Below are 16,918 nucleotides of genomic sequence, written 5' to 3'. Positions count from 1 at the left end.
GATTTTGGATCTCACTAGAGATTTGAGGACGCTGACAATGATGCACTCAGTCCAAGTATGGACGCAGGCAGCCTAATAAGCTGGACTGCTGCACAGTGCACACACAAAAGGGTGGAAAAATGAATGCTTGGTAACTGTGCAGAAAAGAGGAAGAAAAGTATTTTTGCTTTTAAAAAAGCAGTTTGCACAGCAGTGTGCAAACAGCAATGCAGCTATCAGGGAGCCTTATAAGGCAGCCTAATAACCAGCAGAGCTGATGCACAAAAATAGAGCCTCCCCTGTCACTGCACACAAAGTGTTGTGTTGTAAGTGGAAATCGCTAACAGCAGAAGCAGTTTTTTGGTTTTTCTTCCCTGCCTAACTCTCTCCCTACAGAATCAGCAGCAGCAGCTCTCCCTTTGCTAAGATCGGCATAAGTAAGTTGGTGGTCGGCGTTTACGCCCTTTTATAGCCCCTGTGACGCCACACAAAGCCAGCCAATCACTTGTATGCCCTTCTCAAAGATGGTGGTGACCGATGCCTATGTCATCGCGTTGCCCACAGTGTGCGTCCTCCATCATTGGCTGAAAAAGGGCGCTGTGTTATGAATGAGTCTCCGTAGGAGGCAAAAACAGAAATACTAGCTAAGTCCAGAAAACCAGAGAAGTTGGCAGCTATCGGATTGCAGACCCCTGAACCTATCAACAACAACTAGCAGTAGCCGTGGGGGGTTCCTATGGTGCCCTAGACCCCTCGATCACAGCCGGAGAACTAAATAGCCTAAAGACAGAGAGGGAAATCTAAATTGCCCCAGAGCAGACCCCAAAGCAATAGGCAGCCCCCAACATATAATGATGGTGAAGCAAGATGAAAAAACACTCACACAGATAGAAAGATAGGCTGAGCAAATGATGGGGCCCAAGCTAACTAAATAGGACAGGATAGAAAAGCTGCTGTCTGCTATCCGCCCAAAATCCTATCAAAACAAGAGCCAACAGACTGATAGGGAAAAAAGCCCTGAAGACACTAGGCTTCAAAAAGACTATAACAGCACTCAGGTATTTTCTGAAGACAGAGCAAAAAGGAATTCAGCTCACCCCAGCAGGGAATGGCAGAAATCCAGAAAAACAAGGCAAAACAAAACCAAAACACAAATGCAAAAAGCAGAGCAGAAAACTTAGCTTTTGAGGAGCAGGAATGAGACTGGTCTCCTAGAATACCTCAGGGAATTCACCAGCAAGGCAGAAGGGCGTTGGCTGCCTTATATCCAGTCAGCAATTCCCATCACCCAGTCATCATCATCCAGCTCAGGTGCTTGATAATCAGCCTCACTACCTTCCTTCACCAGAAGAGGGAGTTCATCAAACCTCAATGGTGAAGGGGAAAATGAACTCACAACAGCGATGGAAGCTTCTTTTGAAATGCGACTTTGGCGCTCTGGTCGCCGACCTTGTGGCCGACCTCACGCTATGGTCGGGTTTCGTTTCATGAAACCCGACTTCAGCAAAAGTCGGCGACTTTTGAATATGACCGACCCGTTTCGCTCAACTCTACCCAATTCATTACCAGTCACTTCATCCTCAACGTCCCCCACTATATACTGCCCGCTCTAAACCTAACCCCGATTCATTATATTTACATGCCCCTCCCGCCCCAATTCATTGTCATGTTTTTCTCTCCCACTCTCTATCATCAACTGCTCTACCCCATATTCAATATATAATTTACTCCCCCACCCTCAAAATTCATTATTTGTTCTCCTCCTAGATCATCATTTACTCTCCCCACCCCCACCTTCAATTCAACATTTGCACTCCCCACCCCCACCTTCAATTAAATTGCTGTGCCCCGTCACTCACACTGAATTCATCATTTGCAGTCCCCCCACTTCATCCATTGCAGTCCCTTATCACCCCCTCACTTCATCTGCAGTGTCCCTTCATTATTTGCATTCCTCTATCCCCTTTCCATTTCATCATATGCAGTCCCCCTTACCCCCACATCATCATGTGCAGTCTCCCTTACACCCACATCATCATGTGCAGTCCCCCTAATGCCCACATCATCATGTGCAGTCCTCCTTGCCCCCACTTCATGTGCAGTTCCCCTTACCCCAATTTATCATGTGCAGTCCCCTTTACCCCACAATTCATCATGTGCAGCTCCACTCCCGCAAATCATCATGGGCAATCGCCCTTAGTCCCCCTACTTCATCATGTGAAGTCCCCCTTACCCCCCACTTCATGTGCAGCCCCACTCCCCCCACTTCATCATGTCAAGCCCCACTCCATCATGTACAGCCCAACTCCACCACTTCATCATGTGTAGCCCCATTCCCCCACTTCATCATGTGCAGTCACCCTTGCCCCCAATACATGTGCAGCCCCACTTCATCATGTGCAGCCCCACTCCTCCACTTCATCATGTACAGCCCCATTCCCCCCATTTCATCATGTGCAGCCCCACTCCCCCCACTTCATCATGTGCAGCCCCACTCCCCCACTTTATCACATGCAGCCCACTCCCCCCACTTCATCATGTGCAGACCCAATCCCCCAACTTCATGTGCAGTCCCCTTTACCCCCCACTTCATGTGCAGCCCCACTCCCACTTCAACATGTGCAGTCCCCATTACCCCCACGTCATGTGCAGCCCCATTCATCATGTACAGCCCCACTCCATCATGTGCAGTCTCCTTTATCCCCCAAACTGGTGGACACTTCACTTACTGCAGTAGGGCACAGGCACTGGGCATGCAGCAGGGAGTGGGACTCAGACTGGCCAGGCTTCAAGTTCTCTCTCTCACACACAAGTGGCTGTGGGGGCCTGTGGCACAATCTAATGGTGGCCGACAGCCTCTCTTCACAGCCTCAGCCAGCCCTCTGCTCTGTAGGGTTCAGACAGGGTTCAGAGGCGTGCTTACATAGCATGCTGTGCATGACACGCCTCTCTGAACCCTTTCTTACCCCGGCCAGCACATCCAATTGCAGTGTGCTGCTGGGTGCCATGGCAACGTGGTCTCAGCCTGCAGGGAGTCACGCCTGCCTCACTGTCAGGTGTGTGTGGTGGCCGGCCGGCAGCCGCTCTTGTCAGGAACACCGCACTACACTCACTCACTGAGCCAGTGCGCATGTCCAGAGTACAAAAAACCATGCTCAAAGATACCTGTGGAGCAGGGCAGCAGCGGTGACAATGCGTGCTTCCAACTATCAGGACCTGAAGCATGTGACTGCTGGGGGCGTGGCCTAAGCTCCACAGAGCTAGGAGCTGCAGGGAAACTCCTAGAAAAGTAACCACGGGACAAGTTACCAAGGGGCATAGACAGGGGCGGAAACCAGGTCAAGCCAGGGTTAATGCATGAGATAGCAGGACAGTACCAAAGGGTTAGACAGAGTGGATAGTCAGGACGTAGCAATAGATCAGAAAACCAGAACGGGCAATAGACAGTACAATAGGGGCAAACGGTAGCGGAGTAACAATAGCCAAGCCAGGAGGTCAGAACCAGAGAAGACAATAGTACCTAAAACGTGAGACAGAGTTCAGAGTGAGGGGACAGGCCGGGTCATACACGGAATCAAACAAGTAATGCAGTACACACACACCAGGGGGGTCAGTCAGACACACAGCCAGAATAACAGTATAGCTGACAGCGAATGCTAGTCTGGAGTGAGTATAAATACCCCTCCCAGATCCAAAGAGAGGCCGGCAAAAGTAAACCCTGTGAGAACAGGACATTAACCAAGTCCTAACCATGACACTCTCCACTATCGCGGGCCGCAGCCAGGCGGTCGTTTTCATAGTACACGCTGCGGGGTGGGCGGGCGGCACTGACTGTTGCTAATTAACCGTCCCGAGGGGTAAATGCCCACCCCTAGTATCTGCCTGCAGTGTCTTTGCGCATTCTACGACCTCTTATACTTGTCCGTCAGGGGCCCTCCAACCATTGGACATTCCAAGTAGACCTTGGACTCACTACTTGTGGGTCAATTTTATCATGGATCTACCTGACTCGGCGGGGAATACTGTAATTCTGGTGATGGTAGATTCAGTAAGATGTCTCATTTTATTGCATTATCAGCTTTACCGAACGCCAAGTCCTTGGTGCAAATTTTCGTCAGGGAAATTGTAAAATTCCATGGAATGCTGACTGATATTGTTTCTGACCTGCGGGGTACAGTTTGTTTTCAAGTTTTGGAGGGCATTTTGTCTGGGGATCCATCTATCCTTTTCTTCTGCATTTCACCCACAGTCTAATGGGTTAACTGAATGAGTTAACCAGAATTTGGAGACTTATCTTAAGTGTTTTGTGTCTGAGAATCAGGAGGATTAGGTTACTTACAGTATTACAGTTAGCCAAATTGGCTGTAAATAATTGTCATCATGAATTTACTGGTAAGTCCCCATTTTTCAGGGCATATGAGTTCATCCTCATTTCAGCTCATTTAATAAAAATCGTCCTTCTGGATTACCGAAAGAGAAACGGTTTTCATGATCTATTAAATCCATATGGCAAGTGGTTACTAATAATTTTATTAAGATTGGATCCAAATATAAGTGTGAGACCGGACCTGTGTTTTGGTGACTTGGTGTGGTTGTCCTCTAGGAACATTAAGGTGAAGGTTCCATCTTGAAAACTGGTTCCCAGGTTTATAGGTCCTTTTAAGATCGTAACTATAATCAATCCCGTAGCATTCTGCCTTGTTTTGTCACCCACCTTTAGGATCCATAATATATCGATCTCTCCTCAAAAAATACATCTTCAAAACCATCATCACTACCACAATATCCTGTCATTGTCGATGTAAACTTGTTGTTTCAAATAGCGAAAATCATGGATTCTTGTTTCGTACGTCGGTTGCTTCAATATCTGGTACATTGGAGGGGGTATGGTCCAGAGAAGAGGATGTGGGTACCAGCATCTGATGTTCATGTGGCCAGACTGATCTGGTCTTTTCACAAGGCACACCCTGATAAACCCGATCTTGATGTTTTGTAGGTCACTCATAGAAGAGTGGGTAGTGTCACGGGGTTACCGTAACAGAGAGGAGTCAGAAGACCGCAGAATCTGATTGCTCCTACTCCTGCACTGAAAAGAAGCACTTCTTTTTAAATGGGGTTCATTTATTTTGGCAAAACAGGGGTTAATTGTCCATGTTGGAAACTGGGAGTATGAGATCTCAGCTGAGCTTGGCTAGCCACTCCCATCCCCTTCATAATATGGGTCCTGATTCAAACCCATGTCAGAGATAGCTTTTGCTGCATCGCTTGATGAAGAGGTATTTACAGTACATGAGAAGGAGTTTGGGAGGCGTTATATGTGACTGTTGTGTGGTTTGTAAGTGTGATAATTCCCTTCCCTCTTCTTACTTTGGTTATTCCCCCATCCTCCACTGCCCAGTGCATTCCTCTGTTATATGTGAGTGAATATTTGTATGCTTAGTGTTTTCAGTTTGCCCTTGTTTGTGTTGCCTTGTTCATAATGTTGGTGTACTGCGCTGCCCAGTAGCGCCCCTTTTCTCTGCATGGGGGAAGAGAACAGACAGAGGGCTGATTCAGGAGATAAGGCAAGGGAAGCGGCCCCAGCATTTTCACCTTCAGAAGTAACATGTGGAATAGAGTGAGCTACGAGTGCCCCCTAGTGGTAGGTCCCGGGTCACCTGACAGCTGGGTCGTGACAGCATATCTTTGTCAGCAGATGATGGCTGTGATATTCAGCTATCCTCTGCTACTGACAGCCCTTAGGGGGCTCTACCTGCATCTGTTAACCTGTTTATCCTGTTAAATGTCACTGTCCTTCTGTGAAAGCAACATTTACAACACGCCAGCAGGGAGCGTGCCATTTTACGCACCCATCGGTGCTGCCGTCACATGATCATGAGGCACCGATGGGTTACCATGATGGCAAGGGATCTGCTGCTGACTTCTGTGCCTGTCATGATGGTACTCCTGAGAAATTCACAAAAACAAAGAAAATAACACTTGTGTCATCATTTTCAAAGACCCGTAATATTTTCAATTTTCGGCTGATGGAGCCATGTGAGGAGTTCTTTTTTTGCTCCATGAATTACATTTTTTTTATAAATACCTTTTTGGAGTATAGACAATGTTTTCAGGTGTTACTGCGGCTTTCATACTAGTACCATCATGACCGGTATGGATGCCTTGAGCACACATCCGGCTGTCATCACAACCCATCAGTGCTGATGGGTGGTTAGAAGAGTTTGCCCCCAGGCAATGTGTTGTAACAGACTGGCAGCACGTTTAAGCGCTGTTAGAGGCAGATGATGGCTGAATGACACAAGCATCATCTTCTAGAAAAGATGTGGGCTAACTGAACTCACATCAAAGTCAGGGAACGGACATATGACATTCCAGTGCTTCATACTGTATATCGGTAAGGGGTTAATTAATGTTTTGTAGTCAATCACAGAAGATTTTTCAACCAGATGATACACAGTTTATCACAATTGTCAAGGATTGTTACTGCAATAGTATTTTTTTTTAATTCTTAAAAAAAAGTTTGACATTTTTTTTAGCCTAGTGCTACAGTTTTAGTCTGATAATTTTATAGTTAGGATGCATATATGTCATTAGAATATTACCATTTTTACAGTTTACTCCATAGAAGCCTGACCAGCATTTACAGGTGTAATTTTCCACGGTTTCCATACAATCTCCATGTTTGTTGCAAGAAGAATCATTGCAGCTGACTGTAAAGAAATGTTATAACAAAAAGGTAAATGCATTTGTGATAACTTTCTGAAACGTTTTACTGTGTGAATCTTACAATCTTAATATTGGATAACGAGAAAGAGACAGAGGAAAAAAGTTTTAGGGAAGGTTGAATCTTTCTTTGAGGTTCTTGATTGATACATGTCAGAACTGAAAAATGGGGCTCTGTCGTTAATAAGGTTGTCCGACCCTGAAATCCCAAAATTTGTTTAAGCTAATTCGTGCTGTACAGTAATATACAACATCCTTAAACATTTTGTTTTTCGTTTCTACCTTTTGTTCCTCCTAAATTTCACTTCATTCCCTTCACCTAGGTTGTTTAGTTGCTGCTGTTCAGACAAATCAGCTACCTGGGTTTTTTTTTCTAATCTCACAGCCAGAGCTAACACGACCAGGCCTCAGTGACCAGCACTACCCTTTACCTGTCCTCTACACACTCATCGGCTGTTAATAATCTTCCCCTGCACTGACCTCCATCATTCATTCAAGCATTGTGGAATGCAGCACCAATAATCTACCTCAGGTCACATCCACAGTGGTGATAGAGCTGTCCCATGTCCCCTACATTACACCTGACATATGAAAACTATCTAATGTGAGTCCATGGTAAATATATATTTATAAATATCAACTCACTTGGCGGTACATGGAGGTAGAAAACAGAAACACTGTCTCTTTAAATCTTCGGTTGGCTTATTATATGGCAGCATAAGCCAAAAAGAAGGGGATAGAAAACATAGCCCTTCAGGCAAAAACAGGAAAACAACAAAGAAAACTAAATGCTGTAACAGAGTCCATATGTTTGCATGTAGCAGCCCATTTTCCAGCAACACAGTTTCAGTCTTTCCTCCTTAGGACACAAACCACTGAATGTCCTCCCTCCAAACTGCCTCTGGAGCCCAGCTATTTAAGTCCCAGACCGTGTTACTCCTCCCCCATGTGACTGAACACATGACTGGGACATCACACAGGTCCTGTCAGAACATGGCGGTGCTGGCTCTACAGGTGGACATCCTCCCACCCGTCTATGGATGTCCACATAAAAACTAGCCCATTTACAGTCATGGCCAAAAGTATTGACACCCCTGCAATTCTGTCAGATAATATTCAGTTTCTTCCTGAAAATGATTGCAAACACAAATTCTTTGGTATTATTATCTTCATTTAATTTGTCTTAAATGAAAAAACGCAAAAGAGAATGAAGCAAAAAGCAAAACATTGATCATTTCACACAAAACTCCAAAAATGGGCCGGACAAAAGTATTGGCACCCTCAGCCTAATACTTGGTTGCACAACCTTTAGCCAAAATAACTGCGACCAACCGCTTCCGGTAACCATCAATGAGTTTCTTACAATGCTCTGCTGGAATTTTAGACCATTCTTCTTTGGCAAACTGCTCCAGGTCCCTGATATTTGAAGGGTGCCTTCTCCAAACTGCCATTTTTAGATCTCTCCACAGGTGTTCTATGGGATTCAGGTCTGGACTCATTGCTGGCCACCTTAGAAGTCTCCAGTGCTTTCTCTCACACCATTTTCTAGTGCTTTTTGAAGTGTGTTTTGGGTTATTGTCCTGCTGGAAGACCCATGACCTCTGAGGTAGACCCAGCTTTCTCACACTGGGCCCTAAATTATGCTGCAAAATTTGTTGGTAGTCTTCTGACTTCATAATGCCATGCACACGGTCAAGCAGTCCAGTGCCAGAGGCAGCAAAGCAACCCCAAAACATCAGGGAACCTCCGCCATGTTTGACTGTAGGGACCGTGTACTTTTCTTTGAATGCCTCTTTTTTCTCCAGTAAACTCTATGTTGATGCTTTTGCCCTAAAAGCTCTACTTTTGTCTCATCTGACCAGAGAACATTCTTCCAAAATGTTTTAGGCTTTTTCAGGTAAGTTTTGGCAAACTCCAGCCTGGCTTTTTTATGTCTCGGGGTAAGAAGTGGAGTCTTCCTGGGTCTCCTACCATACAGTCCCTTTTCATTCAGATGCCGACGGATAGTACGGGTTGACACCGTTGTACCCTCGGACTGCAGGGCAGCTTGAACTTGTTTGGATGTTAGTCGAGGTTCTTTATCCAACATCCGCACAATCTTGCGTTGAAATCTCTTGTCAATTTTTCTTTTCCAGCCACATCTAGGGAGGTTAGCCACAGTGCCATGGGCTTTAAACTTCTTGATGACACTGCGCACGGTAGACACAGGAACATTCAGGTCTTTGGAGATGGACTTGTAGCCTTGAGATTGCTCATGCTTCCTCACAATTTGGTTTCTCAAGTCCTCAGACAGTTCTTTGGTCTTCTTTCTTTTCTCCATGCTCAATGTGGTACACACAAGGACACAGGACAGAGGTTGAGTCAACTTTAATCCATGTCAACTGGCTGCAAGTGTGATTTAGTTATTGCCAACACCTGTTAGGTGCCACAGGTAAGTTACAGGTGCTGTTAATTACACAAATTAGAGATGCATCACATGATTTTTCGAACAGTGCCAATACTTTTGTCCACCCTCTTTGTTATGTTTGGTGTGGAATTATATCCAATTTGGCTTTAGGACAATTATTTTTGTGTTTTTTCATTTAAGACAAATTAAATGAAGATAATAATACTAAAGAATTTGTGTTTGCAATCATTTTCAGGAAGAAACTGAGTATTATCTGACAGAATTGCAGGGGTGTCAATACTTTTGGCCATGACTGTATGTGATTTAGCTTAATACTCATGTAAAGGGGTGAAACACAGGAAGAGTCAGGGGGGGGTTGCCTCCTCTGCTCCGTGCCCGGAACCATTGAACTGTAGAGCAGGTTCCCCGGGGGGGCACACAAAGAGACCGGGACAGGAAGGAAGCCGGGCAGAGAGCATGAAAACTGTGCATGCGGTTCTCAGAGCAGCTTGGGCAGCGATCAGGGCAGGACGCAGCCGCACTCCGGAGAGGAAAGAGAACTCCCGTTCAGAGGACCCATACGGGGGGTCTGTACAGACAGACTGCATCTTGGAATCTTGTGAGTACATGGAACCGGAGTCTGCAGTGACAGGAGAGGTGTGTTCTGACCCCCGCAGAGACAGTGGCCCGTGCAGAGACAGTGGCCCATGCAGAGACAGTGACCCCGCGCGAAGCCCCAGTACCCGCGATGTTATTGCAGAGCCCCTGATTCCTGTGGAGAGACTTAATTGTAGATGGAGCTTCGCTTCCCCGGGAGAGACTGTAGTGTTGGAGCGAAGGACTCAGAGCAGAGGGGACCCCGTTTGCATCGTACCCCCTCTGACTCCCGCAGTAACCCCTGAGACCCTGGTTGGGGATTATTAAACACCACAGAGACTAGAGACGACAAGTGCCGCTGCTGTTTGGTGTCTATGTGGGAGAAGTTCGACCCTGCAAGCAAGTCCCCTTCAGACTGTTAAGTTCTTTCCAAGAAATACCGTTTATTACTGTTTATACTGTTTGCCTGTCTGAAAACTTATTTCACTCTTCTAATGCTCGCACTGTTATATTGCCAATTTATATCCCTGTAAATAAACCCTTTAACTGTTGGTCCGTCTGTTCCGTGGTGATATACCCAACACCTGCACCTTGTTACACTCACAACACTTAGTGTGCTGGAGGAAAATACTCTGGGTTTCACATCACTGACACCATGAAGTGTAGACACATATCTACCTCCTGTGCTTTACCAGTGACTTTGTCACAATATACTATATATAAAGTTCATTTTTTTCTAATTAATGTACAAGTCTGCACCCCATCTTGACTGAAAAAAACAGAAATATAGAAATTTTTGCAAATTTATTAAAAAAGAAAAACTGAAATATCACATGGTCATAAGTATTCAGACCCTTTTTTCAGTATAGAGTAGAAGCCCCTTTTGAGCTAGTACAGCCATGAGTCTTCTTGGGAATGATGCAACAAGTTTTTCACACATAGATTTTGGGATCATCTGCCATTCTTCCTTGCAGATCCTCTCCAGTTATTTCAGGTTGGATGGTGAACATTGGTGGACAGCTATATTCAGGTCTCTCCAGAGATGCTCAATTGGGTATAGGTCAGGGTTCTGGCAGGGCCAGCTAACAATAGTCACAGAGTTGTTCTGAAGCCACTTCTTTGTTATTTTAGCTGTGTGCTTATGGTCATTGTCTTGTTGGAAGGTGAACCTTCGGCCAAGTCTCAGGTCCAGAGCACTCTGGAAGAAGTTTTCATCCAGGATATCTATGTACTTGGCCTCCTTCATGTTTCCTTCAATTGCAACCATATGTCCTTTCCCTGCAGCTGAAAAACACCCCCATAGCATGATGCTGCCTCCACCATATTTCACTGTTGGGCTTGTATTGGGAAGGTGATGAGCACTGCCTGGTTTTCTCCACACATACCTCTCAGAATTATCACCAAAACGTGCTAACTTCATCTCATCAGACCAGAGAATCTTATTTCTCATAGTCTGGGATTCCTTCACAGGGCCGCCATCAGGGCATTACTGCCCTGACTGGCGTATGGGGCCCGGTGGGCAGAGGGAGCCCACATCAGGCACCGTATCATCTGCTCACCGGGCCCCTACCGACATGCTAAACCAGACCCTTAGCGGTGCTGTGGCAGCTGAACGCTATTGACATGCGGGCCCGTCGGCCCGCATGTCAATAGTTAACAGCCGCCAGGCAATCAGAGGCTGGTAGCTGACGTCAGCCACAGCGCGCATGTTGCCGGCGTCTGACGTCACTATTAGTCACCGGCGAGTGCGCGCTTGGTCGCGAGCATCGCCGCTTGGTCTTCGTCCAGGTAAGAAGAACTTGGTTTTTTTTTTGTTTTTTTAATTGAAAGCGGCAATCCAGGGGGCCCAGGGCAGACTGAGACAAAGGGGCAGAATGCTGGACATGGGGGCAAAAGGCAGACATGGGGGCAGAAGGCACACATGGCAGAATGCAGCCATGGGGGCAGAAGGCAGACATGGGGGCAGAATGCAGACATTATGGGGGCAGAATGCTGGACATGGGGGCAGAATGCAGACATGAGGGGGGCAGAATGCAGGACGTGATGGGGCAGAATGCTACACATGGGGGCAGAATGCTGGACATGATGGTGCAGAATGCAGACACGGGGCAGAATACAAGACATGATGGGGCAGATTGCAGACATAGGGGAAGAATGCAGACATGATGGGGGCAGATTGCAGACATGATGGGGCAGAATAAAAGACATGAGAGGGGCAGAATGCTGGACATGGGGGCAGAATGCTGGACATGGGGCAGAATGCAGACATGATGGGGCAGAATGCAGACATGATAGGAGCAGAATGCTGGACATGGGGGCAGATTTCAGACATGGGGCAGAATGCAGACATGATGGGGGCAGAATGCTGGTCATGGGGGAAGAATGCAGACATGATGTGGGCAGAATGCAAGACATGATGGGGCAGAATACAAGACTTGGGGGCAGAATGTGACAGTGAGACACAGGAGGGGACAGAATGTGAGGCATGGGTGCAGAATGTGACAGTAAGGCACAGGAGGGGGCAGAATGTGACAGTGAGACACAGAAGGGGGCAGAATGTGAGACACAGGAGACGGCAGGATGGGAGACACATGGTGCAGGATCATGGGGCAGGATGGATACGATGGAGACAGATGGGGAGATCATATGGGGCACAATGGATAGTCATGAGGGCGGGATGGGAGAACATGTAGCTGAAGCCAGGAATGAGACACACTGGGGCCAGGATGGGGAATATTATTACCATATGGGCTAATTAAGGGATATTATTACTGCAGGGATGTATTTATTTTATTTTTTGAGTATACAGTTTTAAATGGGGGGGCGGTCCTGTTACTGTGTAGAGTGATACTATGTTGCCTTTTTTTCTTCATGTGATGTAATGTATAAGGCCTGTTTCACACTCCAGTTTTTTCTGTCAGTCAAAATCCGCCAACATAGCGGAAAATGGATCCGCAGGCGGACTGACAGAAATGGGGGTGAGCGGATTGGTGGATGTACGGATCCACCGAAAGTAAAAATTTAAAGGAACCGCGTCTGGGAAGAGAGAGAGAGAGATTTTCTTCCAGCAGCCAGAAAAGATTCAGGGTTAAAAAGGGAAAATGCGGATCCGCAGGGCAAAAAAACGTTACAGGCTCCATTCGATGATCTCAGCGGACGGCAAAAATTTGGTGGATCCGCAAAAAAATGGATCCAACGGATGGCCATCCATCAAGATCCGCCAGTAATGCAACTCAATGGGGGAAAAAACGGATCCGCCAAGCAAAATGGCGGATCCGTTTTTTTTTGCAAAACGGCGGATTTTGACTGATGGTGAAAAACGGAAGTGTGAAACAGGCCTAAGTTGGGAAAAAATAAGTAATGTGTTCTGCAAGTGGAGCTCTAGATAACTGTGTTATTTCCTGCAGAGACGAGCCCTGGCTGGAAGAAGTGATAGCGATCTGTGCTGGATGAAAGATGAAAAGCAAGGATGAAGGACTTCACCTAGAGATGTCCCTGGTGAGTTAGTGTGTTACCTATACACTGACACTATACACTGTATACTATATACAGAGGTCCTGTGTATAATGTCACCAGTGATCACTGTATTAGCTGTACATTATATACAGAGCACCTGTGTATAATGTCATTGATCACTGTATTACCTGTACACAGACACCGCATATTAAGTACAGATCTCCTGTGTATAATGGCACTTATGGTGATAGTATTGTGTTTTTTTTTATTACTGATCAGTATTGTAGCATTCAGTCACTATGTGGTGGTAATATGTGGTCTGGACATGGTGCGGTGGTATTTGTTCCTTATATGTGATATTTGGTCACTATGGTAGTAATCTGTGGTATGGTCATGGTGTGGCGGTATTTGTTCCTTGTATGTGGTATTATAGGTCACCATGTGGTAATAATATATGGTTTGGACATGGTGCGGTGGTATTTGTCCTTTGTATGTGATATTATTGGTCATTTTAAAAATTGAAAAATAAATAAAAATATACCTAAATTGTATTGCATATTTTAACAAATATTCAATAGGTTAGTGTAGAGTAGAGTTCAGCCAAAAGTGTCTACAGTGTTGTGATGGCAGCTTAAAAAATCTTTTGGCCAAAACAAAAGCTGCCGGATGTGTGATCTGGTGATGGGAACTGTTAATGTATGATTGGTGAGAAGTGGAGTTTTTCCAAGAGAGGGCAGTGGGACTCTGGACAGTTTGAGGGGTGGAGTCGGGGCTGGGGTGGAGCCTGGGTGGAGTCTAAAGGGGGCCCCGAATATTTTGCCAGTATGGGGCTCCGAAATTCCTAGTGGCAGCCCTGGTCCTTCATGTGTTTTTTTAGCAAACTATGCGGGATTTCATATGTCTGGCACTAAGGAGAGGATTCCGTCTGGCCACTCTGCCATAAAGGCCTGACTGGTGGAGGGCTACAGTGATAGTTGACTTTGTGGAACTTTCTCCCATCACCCTATTGGATCTGTGGAGCTCAGCCACAGTGATCTTGGGGTTCTTCTTTACCTCTATCACCAAGGCTCTTCTCCCACGATTGCTCATGGCTGGACGGCCAGATCTAGGAAGACTTCTGGTGGTCCAAAACTTCATCCATGTAAGGATTATAGAGGCCACTGTGCTCTTAGAAACCTTGAGTGCTGCAGAAATTCTTTTGTAACCTTCGCCAGATCTGTGGCTTGCCACAATTTTGTCTCTGAGCTCCTTGGCCATTTTCTTTCACCTCATGATTCTCATTTGGTCTGACATGCACTGTGAGCTGTGAGATCTTATATAGACAGGTGTGTGCCTTTACAAATCAAGTCCTATCAATTTAATTAAACAGAGCTGGGCTCCAATGAAGGAGTAGAACCATTTCAAGGAGGATCTCAAGGAAATGGACAGCATGTAACTTAAATATGAGTGTCTGAGCAAAGGGTCTGAATACCTATGATCATGTGATATTTCAGTTTTTCTTTTATAATAAATTTGCAAAAATTTCTACATTTCTGTTTTTTTTCACTCCAGATGGGGTGCAGAGTGTACCTTAATGAAAAAAAAAGAACTTTATTGAGTTTACCAAATGCCTGCAATGAAACAAAGAGTGAAAAATTTAAAGGGGTCTGAATACTTTCTGTACCCACTGTATGTATGTATATATGTATATACACACACACACACACACACACACACACACACACACACACACACATATATATACCATACACACATGTATAAATCTAGTCTTCAATTTTTCTTTCATATAGTTATCTAAATCTATACATATATAATCGTCTTAATATTTCTGGCTGTCTCTCTGTAACCGAAATCCTGTGTAACTGATTGGTCACAGCTGTGTGTAACGGTAAGCGCAGTTGGGCGCAGCACTCAATCGGGCGCAGGCCTTAATCTGTAAAAAAGAGAATTAAAATAAAAAAAAGGTTATAATCACCTTCCGATGGCCTCCGATCTTCTTTCCACGCGCCCTGCCTCGCAGTCCCAGTAATGTTTTGCGCCTTAGACCGGAGATGACGTCACTCTCGTGAGAGCGCGACGTCATCAGCGGTGTTTCGCCAAAGCATTACTGGGACCATGAGGCCGGGCGCGTGAAGCGTGGAGTGGAGATCGCGGGCCGTCGGAAGGTGAGTATATAACTATTTTATTTCCATCCTTTAAATGAATATTCCAAATCCATGGACACGTTTCAAAGTAATGTGATACCTGACATTCGCAAAGTCAGTGAAAAGAGGTGTTCCAAATATAAATTTAATCTTACATTACCTGAACGTAAGGCCATCAGATCCCTTCAGGACAATAATGGAATTGTTATTCGGCCAGCTGACAAAGGGGGCAGCATAGCAATTTTAGATGAAAAGAAATATCACGAAGAAGCCATATGTTTATTAAGTGATTCTCGCACCTATGGCAAACTCACTAATGATCCTACTGAGAGGTTTTTGGCCGAATTAAAAGAACTTTTAGATAAAGGTTTCAATGAAGGAATAATAAATAAAAGTTAGTTCGATTTTATTTACACCAGGCACCCAAGGATAGCTATGTTCTATTATTTAACAAAAATCCATAAGGCTCCAGTAAACCCACCAGGCCGCCCAATCATTTCTCACAGCTAATTTATCCAAATATATTGATTGCCATTTACAAAAAATGGTTTGTAAGCTACCAGCCTACTTGAAGGCTACCTCTCATATATTGAAAATTTTAGATGATATAAACTGGCAGGACCATTATATCATGGGGACTTGGATATTGCTTCCCTTTACACAGCCATCCAACATGATAAGAGTTGCAATTCAGCCACACATTTTTTAACCAAGCACAGTCTATTACCAGAAGGACAAATTGAGTTTTTAAAAAATTGTATGTCTTTTATACTTACTCACAATTATTTTAAATATGAGACACACTACTACTCTCAGCAGTGGGGTACTGCCATGAGTACCAGATTCGCACCCAGCTATGCTAACCAGTATGTGGGTAGATGGGAAGAGGAGACCATGTATCCCATTAGAGAGCTGCGCGCGGGCCTGGTACTCTGGCAAGGGTTCATTGATGACGTAATTTTTAGTTGCAAATAAAGTCCGTGGAGCCTCATCTGAGAGTCTCAAACACGGGACTAGCCAGATCCTCCAGGGAAGGACCCAGCCAAGGGGTGGCTCCTTTCGGAAACCACCATTACCACCATATTAAGTGGCCATTTAAGTCAATATCCAGCTCTTTAGGAGTTTACAGATATGACAAGGGAAATACCAAGGCCAGGTATCCATCCACAGACAGCTGTTTCGGGGTGTTGCCCCTCATCAGTTTGGAGAAGGATTCTGGCTAGATGGGAGCAATGCCTAGTAGACCAACATCACAAAACAATCACTGACCTCAGGGAGACCAGTCAAAGAAAACTGTCATGATCCCAGTGCAGGTTTTTGAGCTGCACGTCAGGGGTTAATGTCTGGAGCTCAGTGCAGGTTTTGACCTGCACACATGGGGTTAAAGATGGTGGCCTCTTTCTGGTTCTGGGAGAGCTTCTTAAACCCCTGGGAAGCTTCAATCCCTGCCAATTATACTTTTGCCTTGGACCTAGTGTGCTGACCCCTGTGTGCCTGTGCCTGTTTGTTGTTATAGCTTGTTTATATGGTTCTGACCCGGTTCTGTTTCCTGTTGTGAGCTTGCCTGTTGATTCTGTACTGCGTTATTATCTCTGTGTATGACCCATTGCCTGTGACCTGACTACTCTCTGCT

General features: G+C 45.5%; 1 protein-coding gene across 1 annotated transcript in view; it reads right to left on the bottom strand.

Moving 5' to 3' along the window:
• Positions 1-16,918, bottom strand: part of LOC141066014 (P-selectin-like) — a 927,434-nt gene that overhangs the window by 518,597 nt on the left and 391,919 nt on the right. The window contains exon 4 of the mRNA XM_073557950.1: positions 6,582-6,689. Within this exon, the coding sequence (XP_073414051.1) occupies positions 6,582-6,689 (108 nt within the window). The remainder of the gene's footprint in view (positions 1-6,581; positions 6,690-16,918) is intronic.

The sequence above is a fragment of the Dendrobates tinctorius genome, unplaced genomic scaffold, assembly GCF_039654945.1.
Source record: "Dendrobates tinctorius isolate UK_male_01 unplaced genomic scaffold, ASM3965494v1 ptg000012l, whole genome shotgun sequence".
NCBI classification, from domain to species: domain Eukaryota; kingdom Metazoa; phylum Chordata; class Amphibia; order Anura; family Dendrobatidae; genus Dendrobates; species Dendrobates tinctorius.
Note: the sequence above shows the minus strand (reverse complement) of the source record. Positions and strands in the feature narration are given on the sequence as shown.